Source organism: Trichomycterus rosablanca, chromosome 1 (assembly GCF_030014385.1).
Source record: "Trichomycterus rosablanca isolate fTriRos1 chromosome 1, fTriRos1.hap1, whole genome shotgun sequence".
NCBI lineage: Eukaryota > Metazoa > Chordata > Actinopteri > Siluriformes > Trichomycteridae > Trichomycterus > Trichomycterus rosablanca.
The window spans coordinates 52,203,041-52,216,932 of record NC_085988.1 but is presented as its reverse complement, the minus strand read 5'-3'; the positions used below and the strand labels follow the sequence as shown (position 1 = coordinate 52,216,932).

At 34.6% G+C, this 13,892-nt stretch overlaps 2 protein-coding genes across 9 annotated transcripts in view; one reads left to right on the top strand and one right to left on the bottom strand.

The window, feature by feature from the left end:
- The window catches only part of ppp6r2a (protein phosphatase 6, regulatory subunit 2a), a 119,097-nt gene extending 115,547 nt beyond the window's left edge, over positions 1-3,550 (top strand). For 6 of the 7 annotated variants that reach the window (XM_062994416.1, XM_062994399.1, XM_062994432.1 and 3 more), the window contains one exon: positions 3,181-3,550. In XM_062994416.1, coding sequence (XP_062850486.1) covers positions 3,181-3,286 — 106 coding nt within the window. In that variant the 3' untranslated portion in view covers positions 3,287-3,550. Of the gene's footprint in view, positions 1-3,132 lie in introns of all 7 variants that reach the window. The other variant, XM_062994449.1, reaches the window with a different exon arrangement.
- fam3c (FAM3 metabolism regulating signaling molecule C) overlaps positions 1-9,110 on the bottom strand; it is a 32,947-nt gene extending 23,837 nt beyond the window's left edge. For both annotated transcript variants that reach the window (XM_062994477.1, XM_062994469.1), the window contains exons 1-5: positions 9,022-9,110; positions 7,670-7,734; positions 7,484-7,576; positions 6,884-6,907; positions 4,097-4,220 (exon numbers count right to left, since the gene is read on the bottom strand). In XM_062994477.1, coding sequence (XP_062850547.1) covers positions 4,097-4,220; positions 6,884-6,907; positions 7,484-7,576; positions 7,670-7,685 — 257 coding nt within the window. In that variant the 5' untranslated portion in view covers positions 7,686-7,734; positions 9,022-9,110. The remainder of the gene's footprint in view (positions 1-4,096; positions 4,221-6,883; positions 6,908-7,483; positions 7,577-7,669; positions 7,735-9,021) is intronic.
- Positions 9,111-13,892: the final 4,782 nt, after the last annotated feature.

Here is a 13,892-nt window from a genome sequence, read left to right as displayed (position 1 = left end):
ATTTTGTGTAAAGATACTAATTGCTATAGTAACAGTAACAATTGTATTTAATTACGGTAAATTTGTAACTAAAATGCTGTGATATACTCACTAAACATTTACAAACAACTGGGAATATAAACGCCACTACTTACAGACGATGCTTTGGTATTATATTGCAAGATAATTATCTGTATTTATTTATTATTGTTTACGTTACTGACTACGCTACCCCGCGTTCTTTTGCAGTAAAAGTCACATGGCTACTCAGCGAGGTCAAAGTTAGTTGCCATGACTACGATGTCAGCAGTTGCCGGGTTAAAGGCGCAGGACTCCCATTAAATTATAAGTGCGTCTCTGTAACTACTCGAACCATCACAACAATCGTAGTCGTTTTAGCTCTCGCGGGCCACATAAAATGAGTTCTATTGCTTTTATACAACAGTTTTTACAAAATAAATAAAGAAAATAAATCAAAGAAGCTCTGAATTTCATAATAAATATGCTTTAATATTGACAATACCTTCCGTCAAAAAGTAGTTCCACAAAGAATATAAAGTTTAACACTACAAAGCAGACATCCCAAGTTGCAAAAACTCATTTCAGAGAGGTAAGAACAACAAGAAGAAGATGGCAAGAACCTCCGAAGTGAAAAAAGAAATAAAAAACCTCTCGCACACACCAAAGGATATGGGTGAGAACAGAACTTTTAGGAGCTGTTAACTGGGCTATTAAGCTAACTGTTCGCGTTACAAACACATTAATGTTCCCTACATAGTGCACTAGATTGTGTATCAGATCACGGATTTATGTTCCCTACATAGTGCACTAGATAGTGAATTAGACAATTGGTTATGTTCCCCACACAGTGCGCTAGATTGTATATCAGATAACGCATTCATGTTCACTACATAGTGCACTAGACAGTATATTAGACAATTGATTTATGTTCCCCACACAGTGCGCTAGATTGTATATCAGATAACGCATTCATGTTCACTACATAGTGCACTAGACAATATATTAGACAATTGATTTATGTTCCCTACACAGTGCGCTAGATTGTATATCAGATAACGGATTTAAAACGTGATCGGGGAAAAAAAGTCTGTGTCGCCTGCGTGTGCGTTTGTGTGCATGAAGCTTGTCGTTACTGGCAACGCATCAGCGGAGTAATACAGTTGTGGTGTGCTGCTGCTGCTACATATTGTGAAATGTATGGGTGTTTCAAATAATAATTTTTTTTTTCAAAAAGTGTGCTAAATCATCACTAGACAAAATTACAGTCATTAGTTGACGCTTTAATATCATCTTTGGTCAGAGCTGCATTTGTCTTATCCAGCATCTGTGCGGACGGATACACGTTACAGGCAAAATGAGCTCGGACTCAGTCTAACTTTATTTCAGAGGAATTTGTATGGAAAGCCCATAGACTGTACACATCTTGGGGACATTACAAACACTGGAGTTAAATGGATCGCAATGGACTGTAGACGCTTTAACGTAGTTAACGATGTGTGTCGACATGCCATTATATGTGTTGCATCTAGAAATGGTTCATTGTAGTACCCTGTGAGCACCTGTTTCCAGTGGCAGGGTTATGAACAGATTCTCACTTTTGCCAGATAATGTTGCCAGACTTGTCTATATAGGCATTGGCTGACTTTCTAAAGATAATTTTGATTTAATAATTTTATCATTATTTTTTTTTATTGGTAAACATTTTCTTAATAGAAATAAATAAAAATGTAATAAAGTGCAATAAAAATTTGCATAACTGTTCAAATTTTGCTTAGTTATTTTTGCAGTCGAATAATCACAATTAATTTGGTTCTTTAATCACGATTAATCTCGATTAAAAATTTTAATCATGTGACACCTCTAATAGATATATGATTGCAAACGGTTTTATTTTGCACAGTCGAGTCACATTATTATTACCACTTCCTACTTTCAAGACGGCAGCGTGTAGCTCATAAAGGAAGTCACGTTTTGTGAGCTGGCTTGGTGGGTATAGAAGGTGTGTGATAAGATGTCTGCACACATATCCCTCGTTGCTGTCATGGGTAAAAGGGACGATTTATCAGAGTTACAAAAAGGGATCATTATTGGCTTTTGGGCCAAGGGTGGCAATATTTCTTAAACTGTGCAGTTTCTGAACTTTTCGCGGGCTGCTGTGGTGAAAGTGTATCATGAGTTGACAAATGGCACCACTGAGAATAAGCGACATGAAAACTGTGAAGCACCACATGCCATTGATGTGAGAGGTGAACGTAAGAGGGTAAGATCTTCAATGCTGTTGAAGACTAACTGGCTATGCTAAATTGAAAGAATAGGAAGAAAATGCATGAATAAAATAGCAAAAAAATCCTAAGAAATGTGTAGGATTTAAATTAAAAAAAAAATTAAAAGAAGGACTTACCATAAACACAATTGTATTTTGCACACAAAGTTAATCTATTGTGTTTTGTTACTCTGAAATTACATGTTAATTATACCATATATGCTTTGTGTATGTTCTATTAACTTAAACTCTAACCTGAAGACCTGTGACTTGACTTGGACTCTAGCCTAAAGACTCATATTTTGTGACTTGTAAACACCTCTGCTTTTCTTGAACATCATCAATGCCCAGTCATACAAATGCTATTTTGACTGAAATGAACACAAATTCCCACAGGCATACTTCAAAGACTTGTGAGATGCCTTTTTAGAAGAGTGGCTGTTGTTATAGATAAAAAAGACCACATAGACGTCACTCTACTTAATATGCTTTTTAAATGGGATGTCCAACAAACTCATGTTCAGGAATCCAAATACTTTTGGCCATATAGTGTACCTTGGATAATTGCGAACAGCAAAAAGCAGGTTGTATTTAATTCAATTCAATTCAAAAATAATCAAAGTACGTAATTTGGCTAGGAGTGCCTCTGTGGCGCCAGCTGCGAATGCAAGTTCTCAGTCTGGAAGCTACAACCCCAAATCAGAAAAAGTTGGGACATTATGGAAAATGAAAATAAAATAAAAATGCAGTGTTCCTTACATTTACTTTGAATTTAATTTGATAGCACACAGTTTAAACCCAGTATATTTCATGTTTTGTCTGCTCAACTGCATTTCATTTGGTAATATACCTCCATTCCTGCATTTCAGGCCATTTTTCAGAAAAGTACATTGAGATCAAGACATCATCTTTTCCAGGGATGTCCATGCAAGGCTGTGGAAGAAGAGGGTACGGTTACTGGACTGGCCTGCCTGCAGTCCTGACCTGTCCCCAACAGAGAATGTGTGGAGAATTTTGGAATGAAAATGAGACAACGACAACCCCGTACTGTTGCACATCTTAAGACGTGTTTACAGGAAAAACCTAAAACACTAAATCGCTTCATATCCTCAGTGCCAAAACATCTTTTAAGTGTGGTGAAAAGGAATGGCAACATTACAATGTGGTAAATGCTTTACTGTCCCAACTTTTTATGAAATGTGTTGCAGGCCTGAAATGCAGGAATGGATGTTTATTAATAAATAAAATGAAGTTGACCACACAAAACATGACATATCTCTGGTTCATACTGTCTGCAATGAAATAAAAGTGTTTTTAAATAAAAACTGTGTTTATTATTTGAATTTGCATTATTATTTGGGGTTGTATATTGAAAATCAAGTTCGCAAACCGGAACAGAGCCCGTTTTGCGTCGGTGGAAAAGGGGTATAAGTAGTTCTAAATGGTTTATATATTAATCATATAACCACACATTAAATTGATGTAAATATAGCAAAGATAGGACACCAGCTTTCTAAATATAAGAATGTAATTAGTAAAAGTTATGTCTATTCCAGGAAAATGGTTACTTAGATAAAGTCTCAGAATTAAATTATGGTTACAGGCTAATAGCTAGAAATTCTGCCCAACATTTATTTGCTATTACTATTTGGAAATGCCCCGAACTCTGGAGTGCTCTGCATCAGTGTAGTACAGAATCAGTTTCAGTCTCAATTTTAGAATTCATTATACCATACTTTATTACTTTTAAAACCCCTGCATGCATATGAATTATAGTGTATAGCATATTTGTAAGAAGCCATGTTCTTTTATAGCAAGTGTGTAGGTACTTACATACGATCATCCAAGCAGATTTTGGGACCAACTATACTGGCTGCTCCACTGGTCATTTTAAAGGAAAAATGGTCTGCCGGACAGGGCTTGGAAAGGCCACATTTGTAACGTGTTGGCCTTGTAACTGTGGAGAATTAGGATCTGAGTTAAGTGTATTCTCTTTATATACATATACACACAAACATACACAAGATTGCAATTATTAAAGTCTATAAAGCTTGTTCTGAAATTCAATCCTAATGTTCAACTGCCTGGCAGTACAGTGTATTTGTATAAGTATTTGCCCCCCATTCCCAATTACTTTTATTTTTGCATATTTGCTACATGTTTCAGATCATTAAACTACATTTTGATATTAGCCAAAGATAACTCTGGTAAACACAAAATGTTTTAATAATTTCATTTATTAAAGAAAAAATGTTGTTGAGCCCTAGCAGTCACTATGCAGAAACAGCAATTACTCCCTTAACCAGGTAACAATATTCAATTGACAACTGAGTTCAGTTTTAAGAGTCACCTGCAGGCTATATGATTCCGGCCAGACCTGCTGAATCTTACACCACTTAAATAGAACTTGTCTGCCAAAACAAAGCAGACTAAAAAGTCTCAAAAAGCAGCACATAATGCCACGTCCTAAAGAGATTCAAATATAGATGCAAAAGTAATTGAAACCCACCAGTCTGGAAAGGGTTACAAAGCCATTGCTAAGACTGTGGGACTTCAGCAAACCACAGTGAGAGTCATTATCCACAAATGGAGAAAACTTGGAACAGTATGACCCTTCCCAGAAGTTTCACTAACAACGCATCAATGACTTGTCCAGACAGTCGCAAAATAACTCAGACAAACATCTAAAGAACGGCAGACTCAGGGAAGTCCTATTTCATGGGTCTTGTTACAAATAGCATAGTGCTAGCTGCATTCCACCATGAGAACATCATACCAACAGTCAAACATGGTGGTGGTATTGTGATGGTCTGGGGCTACTTTGCTTTCATAGGACATGGACCATTTATCATAATTGATGGAACCATAAATTCTGCTATCAGAAAATCCTGAAGGAAAATGTCTGCCCATCAGTTTGACATAAAGCTCAAGCACAGCTGGGTTACGCAGCATATCAATGATCTGAGGCACACAAGCAAGTTCAACTCTGAATGGCTTAAAAGAAACAAAATTAAGGTTTTGAAGTGGCTAAGTCAAAGTCCTGATCTGAATCCCATTTATATTTTGTGCTAAGACCTTAAACAGGCAGTTCATGCTCACATATGGTTTGGCTAATGTAGCCAAATGAAAGCAATTCTGCAAACAAGAGTGGGCCAAAAATCTTCAACAGTGATGTAAAAGACTCATCACAAGTTTTAGCAAACGTTTGATTTTAGTTGTTACTGCCACAACCAGTAGCACAAACAGTTAATAGGTTTAGGGGGCAATTACTTTTTCACATGGGTGACAGAGGTTTTAAATAAATCTTTCTCTTTAATAAACGGAATGATCAAACGCTGCATTTTGTGCCTTTGTGTTGTCTTTATTTTAGAATACGTTAAAGGATCTAAAACATTTAAATGTGACAACTTAGCAAAAACAGAAAAAAAAAAAAAAATAGAACAAATACTTTTTCAGAGCACTGTATATTGCCTTTGTTTTGTCCTTTAAGTGAATGGAATTTTAAAAAAACATATTTGAAAAACACTAGTATACGATTCACTGATCACGGTGTGAGTAATACAACAGCTCTAGTCATCTTTAAATGAAGCTAATGGGAAATATATACTCACCCTTTACAGCCTGGTGAATGTGAAAAGCAAATACTACGTATATTCCGCACCCTGTACAAACTTTAAAGCTATCTGACATCTACATCCTGTTCATATCTATTGTGTTTATAATCAGTTTAAAATCAAAGCAATTAGCATAGACTGACAAGCTAAAATAATGTGTTGTCAAGTGACTATTACAAATCAAATTAAAAAAAAAATATTGTATTGACTAACTCAAAGCAAATTATTAAAACAAATATGGCACAAACTCACTTTAATACTGGGTTTTGAGCATGTTATACCGTTTAATATTATTATTTTATTTCTGCGTTTTTCCTCTTTTCTTTCTATCTAGTATCCAATTACCCAGTTGTATCTCCTTTGCTGGTGCTAACCCCTACCCTGACCAAGAAGAGCTGTTCCAATAACACACCTCTGACATGTGTTCCATCTGCTTCTTTTAGCTTAGTTTACACAGAGAGCAGTATCACGTACAGAGTGTTATGCACTGCTTTCCATTCTTCCCCATCTTTGTGCAGGCGTGATTGACCAACAAGCAGTGAACTCTACTGCAGCAGCAATAATGAATCCTTTTAGCCTTTGCACCTTAGACATAGCCAAAATGATGTCTGTGTGGGTGCCCTACTGGCCAATAGCAGAGCTGAAATTAAAACCAAAATCTCAGCAGTGGTGGACCATTAGTGGGAGCTTCCTCAACTGGGTCTACTTCAGTGGAATCTACATCAACAACTGAACCGGAATCATTGTAGTCTCCAATCAGCTGACCTTTGCACTTTTGAGGTGAGCGAATCAAAGACCCAATGTAGGCTATAAAAGTTTAAAATACACTGATATGCCATCACAAGAGAGATCTTCTGTATACCAAAAGCCTATTGATTGTCCTGTGTGTTATCATTTGGCCTACTACTACCCTTTGAAATTCTCCATGTAGTAAATATGCTGTTATACCTTATTGTGCCTTCAGATTCTGAAATTAATTTTCAAATGTCATTTTAAATTTACTTACATGTGTCTGAGCCTCTAGATTTCACTGCGGGGAAAAAAGGAAAACAGTCAAAAGTTTACTTGTGTTCTGAAAAATGATGAAAAAGCATAGTAATAGGCCTAGTCATAAGCAATATTCCATGTAAACAAGATAATGTGAAGGTTTCCCTAATCCATGTGTGTCAGACATCATTTATAAAAGGTCAAAGCAGTGCAATTTAAGCATCCTGTCTTAATTAGAGTAAGGACAAGGTGTTCTTCAGATTACATAGTGGTAATAATGGTTCTAAAAGCAATAAACTTAAGAGGGCTGATTGTGTCAGTCAAGGTAAAAAAATAATTTCTGTAGGAACCATGTTTGACTATTTTGTCTTAAGCAAACAAGTGCTTAAAGCGTATGTCCTAGAGAGGCTACAAGACTTTGTATTTACTTACCAGACTTACTTTTTATGGATAGGTGTATTTTGAAGTAACATATAAAAGTATACATAACTCACCTGATGCATGCTCAATAATCCAGGTACACAAATCCACAAAGTTGAATTCAATATTCAACTTTGTGGATATACAGAACTTAGGCTCTCCACATTACAAGAAAAACAACCAAACTACTAATAATTACCAAAGCTGAAATCGAAGTTAATTTCCAGTAGCTGAAAGGCCAGAAATACTGCCAATAGGAAGGCAGATACAAGTGCTGCCAATTTTAAGATCCCTAAAAAAGAAACAATATGAAAAAATTATTAAAAACTCAACTCACAAGTAATACAAAACAAAACAAATCTGGTAAGTAAAAATGAAATCTGACCTCCTGCTCGCATCATTCTTCAAAATGTATTTATTGCTTGGTTGAGAACTAAAAGAACTGAATGCCTGAAACATAAAATTACAAGCAGGTTAGCACAACTCACAACAGTTGAGGACAGTTACAGCAATACAACACAGTATTACCAAAATTAATGTACAGACCCAATTTTCTAAAATAAATAAATAAATAAATAAATAACATAATTCAAAGAAGAACATGGTATGTTAATTCTTTTGAATCTTTGTTTAACTGAGAAAAGTAAATAAAGATTAATTAAACTTAACAAATCTAACAAATCTAAATATTAATTGTATTCAACTAAAATTCACTGTTGGTACTAGACTTGTCCTGATGGCATTTATTTTTATTTAATCTGATTCAAATCTGACTTACTCATCATTTTATGCCAACAATGTCCTAAAATGACAACACAAAAGCAGAAAGGTTTAAATTGCAGGGGTAGTGTTTTACCTGCATTTCAAGCCCTGATGTGATATCATAAATAAAGTTCCAAATAATTGTAAGGGTGGTAACTTTGCCTAGATGAATACTACTGTTATTATTGTAATTGTGAAATGTGGTATCAGGTGTTTTAATAGCTCATTAACAACCGTGTAGTATAATTTTAAAAAAAATAGCTGAAAGATATGCGACACTGTTGACATAGCTAATAGTAACCAGTAAAACCAGTGTAAAATGCAGTGGAGCAAGAGATAAAAGGTTTGTCGTTGGTGTGGATCATAGTTTAACTGGCTCTGTAGAAATTTCTGTTACCACTATCAGTCTTTAGGCAGCACAACTGACAGTTGATAGTTGCTGTGGTGTTTAAGTTAACTGGTTAATATGGAAATCAAACAGGACATTTTCACTACATGTGAGAGCATTAGTCCGGCTGTGTCGTCGTCAAACTGACGTGTAATTGTGCGCGAAATCAGGAACACATGTACGGAACACCTTGGCGTTATCAATGTTCAACAGAATGCCTGGGTCAGCCACCTTTACGAGACATTACAGCTTGATTACAATACATCACATAGTTGACATTTACTATAATATGTCGCTTACCTTAACTATCTGAACCGGTCAGGAGACTTGTTGAACAAGGCAAGTAGCTAACCGATTACTCCGGTTACTCCGGTTACTTTCACACCTACATGATGACTCTCACAAGGTAGTCTGTAAGCTTTTAAAATGCTAATATAACAGTGTCACAGTGGTTACCTTCTTCATTAATAAACTGCATAAGCTAAATACACTGAGCTCACAAGCTAGTCAGCAACCAAGTCCAACTCAACATAAAAGCAAGGCAAACAAAAGCCTTCAGAAATATTTGAATTTAGAAGAATACATACCCAGTGCTCAACAAAAATTCCAGATAAATATACGTTAAGCTGCTAAAGTAGCTGTACGCCGGGAATACCAGGAAACTGCTGTGAAAACATATCCGACTTCTGACAACTACGCAGATAATGCAGTGCAGTAGAGCAGAAGAGGGACGTGGCCTCGAAAAGAACAGAGTTACGATTTAAAGGGGCGTGGTCAGGCGTTTAACGTGGTCAGGCCAGAGCGGTAGAGAGAACAGAGTGGCGACACTCCCATAGGGAACCGTTGGAAAGGGGGCGGGACATATTTTCTGTGCAGCTTCCGGGTTGTGGAGCGCTAAACATCCCATAGAGCCCCATTCATTTTCACTACTTATCAAGCATTTTTAGCTGTTTGTTGCTTTGTTTTAAAAAAATAATGAATTTGATGTCATTAATATACTTAATACTGTTATTGTTTAGCATTTGCTCAGCACTAAATGTTACATGTTTATCTTAATTAATAGGTATAACTGAATTTAGCTTAGTCAGCTAAGCTAAATTATTGACACGAGTCTTTTCACCTAAAATTGATTAATTAAAAGTTGATTAATCAAGAGTCTTGTTACAGAAATGATCATAAAACATCAGAGCCATAATAAATCATGCTACTTTTACTTTCATTCTTAAGTACATTTGAAGGTAAATTTAGTTTAGTACTTTAGTGGAGGTAAAGAGTATTTTACTTTTATTACTACTTTTACTGGAGTAATATTTCACCTTGGATATCTCTACTTCAACTCAACTACATGGTTTGTGTACCTTGTCCACCACATACATTAGACAAAATGAACTAGTGCATATTAATTATGAATTAATTCATGTATTACATGTAGGAATAAATTATTACTTACTCATGAAATAAGACATGAATGAATGCTATTTCATGTACCTGCACTATAATGTTAAAGGTATTGGTACGGTAGTGTGTTTATGAATCTGTTCATTCAGTGCAGGTAAACCTTATGAATCCAGCCACATGGCTTAGTGTTTAACCAAAATGATTATTATTATGAATCCTCGGGAAAGTGAAGGGAGATTAGTTTATGTAAAAAACAAAACATAAAAAACTGTCTAATCTCTGTACTGTATATTGTCTCTACTACTTAATGATATCGCATTATGTAATGTATGCTAATATAATGCACTGTGTGTTAACAAGAACGACCTATTAAGTCATTATAAACATCAATCTTCCACTTCATATACCAAATTGATATTAAAGCAGATGCAGTAAATGTAAAGGCAGGTGAAAATACCCAGAAATTGTACAAATGTTTATTATTTAATGTTTAATATTTCACTCACTGCCGCCTGTCCCATATGAGAACATGACAGCGCCGGGTTTGTTTGGAACTATTGGAGGGTTACATGAACCACGTGGCGGCGAGATCAAGGAGTGTCGCAACTCTCTCTATCTACGGCTCTGGGTCAGGCTCTCCAAAGAATCATTTGTGTTATTTTAAGAGTCAGTTTTAGGAAATAGTTCTTCAATATATACATCTAAGCGAACCAGAGCTGAATCAAATTCATTATGTAAAAACGACTCCAAAGTTTTTGTGTCCGCTCTCAATTTACGCTTACTGGAATTGAAGATTAGAAGTGTTTGGGTATCGACATCAAGCTCCTTCCTGTTCAAGTGCAGTGTTTTGTTACACTTACTTTGATTTATATTTTACTGCAGACAGTATAAACCCATGTTTATTTCATGTTTTGTCTCATCAACTTCATTTCAAATGTTTCATCTGTTATTTTGTCTCATTCTTTTGTCTAAGTATACTGTACTATTATAAATAAACTAGCATGTGTTTAAACATTAAACATTTAAAAAATATATTGTCATGCTTTAATCAAATGATTGCAAGTAAACTTTTACCATACGTAATACTCAATAATTATAAAAAAGTATAAATTAAATAATACATTACCATAAAGTATACTTTTAGTTAAAATTAAGTTTTTATTAAATTTAATATACTTCTCAAATACTTGTTTTCAAATAGATGTTTGGTATATTTTTGCGAAGTATGGTAAACAACTGCTATAGTAATTCACTCAAAGCACACTTTTATACATAGGTTTTACTGATTTTTTTGTTATATTAAAATATAATAATTTTAAATATATTTCAGTGTTATTTAATTCTAATCCGGAAAATAAATGTACCCTATTAAAGAACATATGTACTTTTTAAATACTATGTTATGTATTGTATAAATGCTTTTTAAAATACAACTGGGTTTAACTTTAGCATCCCCATGACCATACTTATAATAAGAAGCTGATGGATTAACGAGTAAAGATACATTTCAAGTGTATTTTCAATAATGCTAATTAGTTTATTTAACATACCTTTTATTACAGATCAATTTGACTTACTAATTAAAGCAGATTTAAAACATAAATCATTTACTTCAACAACAAGCTGGTAAAAATCTTTAAACTTGTAGTCATTTAATTAACAACAAGCTGGTATAAATTTTTAAACTTCAAGTCATTTGAGTCGAGGTTAAGTGGCGCAGCGATAAAACAGAGAAGGGTATCTCTGCAGACCGGAGCCAGCCGCAAGTAGGAGGGGCTTATACCGCAAGTGGGCGGATACCCGCAAGTGGGAGGTGATTATACAAAAAGTGGGTGGTACAACTCCAAACGGGCGTTACAAAACCATTCCACAAGTTGCGTACAGGAAGTGTTTACGTTTGGAGAGTGTGTAAGTAACTTTAAAGGTGAAATTGCACAGATTAATAGCTACAGACAGAATAAATATGTGCTTTATAGATAATTGTGTAAATATTATTTTATGTAGAATCAGAATTTCGTTTTTGGTGTTCTTACTATGAATGTTATGATGCTAGCAGTAGTACCAACATTTGCAGTCCTAGCAGACTAGTTTTTCCTATTGTCATTTTAGGTACATTTTCCAGTAAAATCATGTCAAAGATGAAGGAACACAAGCAGGTAACGTTAAACACAGTTACATGTATACTCGTTACATATTATAGGCCAATTTTAAATGCTAAAGCAAAACTGATGGGTTCAGTAGGGGAGTTTGTAAAACGATTAACGTGAAAACAGCTTAACGTGGCTTAATGTATTAAAACAGCAACCTACCCTGCTGAAAAAAAAAGCACAGACCAGCATGACACTAGGAAAATTGTTTGGACCAACTTAAAAAATACTCTGATCTGTTACACGTAAAGTTATTAGTTTTTCTCAAATGAAATTCATGATTTAGTTGAAGTCTTACACTTAATGTAATCTAAATTAAATATTTTTTGTCTTTGGGGAAAATGAATTTCATTTGAGAAAAACTTAGTCAGACAAAGTATTTGGTACATATTATTTATTTTACAAGTTATTTTATTTTGGAAAAACCTAATATTTATTATTACATCCAAGTATAATGTTTACTTTTAAATAAAATAACTATATCACTCTAATTCAGGTAATTTTATATAAAAAAAATTCTAATTATGTCTTAATAAATATATTTTATATAATCACATTCCTAAGACATTAAGGCAGGTTAATAATATTTAATTTTCTTCATTACTTATGTTTCTACAAAAAAAACTGAATTTGATTTGAAAGAATTGTCACTTCAGATAAAACTAAAACAAGTTTGCCAGTTAGTGTTTGATTTTTTTTTAAATGTTTGGTTTTGACATAAGAAAACAAAAATAAAGACAAGAATACTTCATCAAAAGACCATAATGTTTATTATGATTTTTTACAATATTAATACCTGTAATAAAAATAAATATATTTATGCCAGTATGTGTTTCATCAACAAAACATCCTAAATATCAACAACCATCAACAAAATGTGCTAAATATAAAATGAAGTAAATTATGGCCTTTATGGTCACTTCATTAAAACCACCTCCTTGTTTCTACACTCACTGTCCATTTTATCAGCTCGACTGGCCATAAAGCAGCACTTTGTAGTTCTACAGTTGCAGACTGTAGTCCATCTGTTTCTCTGCATACTTTGTTACTCCTCTTTCACCCTGTTCTTCAATGGTCAGGACCGCCACAGAGTTAATGTGCGATGCGCTGGTGCGAGTGGATCAGACACAAGTGTTGGTGGAGTTTTTAAACACTGTGTCCACTCACTGTCCACTCTATAAGATATTCCTATCTTACATTCCTACCTCAGAGACAAAAAAAAAATCATCTGCTGCTGCACAGCTTATGTTGGTCATTTAGTCTATAAGTGGTCACAGGATGCTTCGCACAGAACACTGTTAGCTGGATGTTTCTTTATTTCTCAGTCAGCAGTGACACTGAGGTGTTTAAAAACAATTTGATCCACTCATACCAACACAATACACACCAACACACCACAGTGTCACTGCAGGGCTGAGAATGATCCACTATCCAAATAAAACCTTTAAACACAAATAAAAGTGAGATTTCACATGTGGTTTTGTTTTTAGATTGTTCATTATTAATGAAGAGTAATAAATGAGTGAAGTTTGGTTTCCTAGCTCATTGTTTTCATACATTAAGCCATGTCAAGCTGTTTTCACGTTAAGCGTTTTAGACTCTCCCTTCAGTAGTAGTCATTTTCTGCCTGTCTGTCTGTAATAACACACAATGAAGCATATATAAGTATGCCCCTGCATCTTATCATATGTAAAAAAACATTCCGCATGGAGACTGTATAAAAACTGACAAACAAATATGTAATACTAATTAATACTAATTACAAATATGTAAAATACCATTGTACCAAGTTGTTCTAGACTGCTGGATTCACCATACTGTAAGACCAAGCCTAAGTTTTATTCTTTGATGGAATATTTCATCTTTTCAGGTTCATGTCTCAGTGAAACATTTGTCAGAGACCCTTGAAGCAT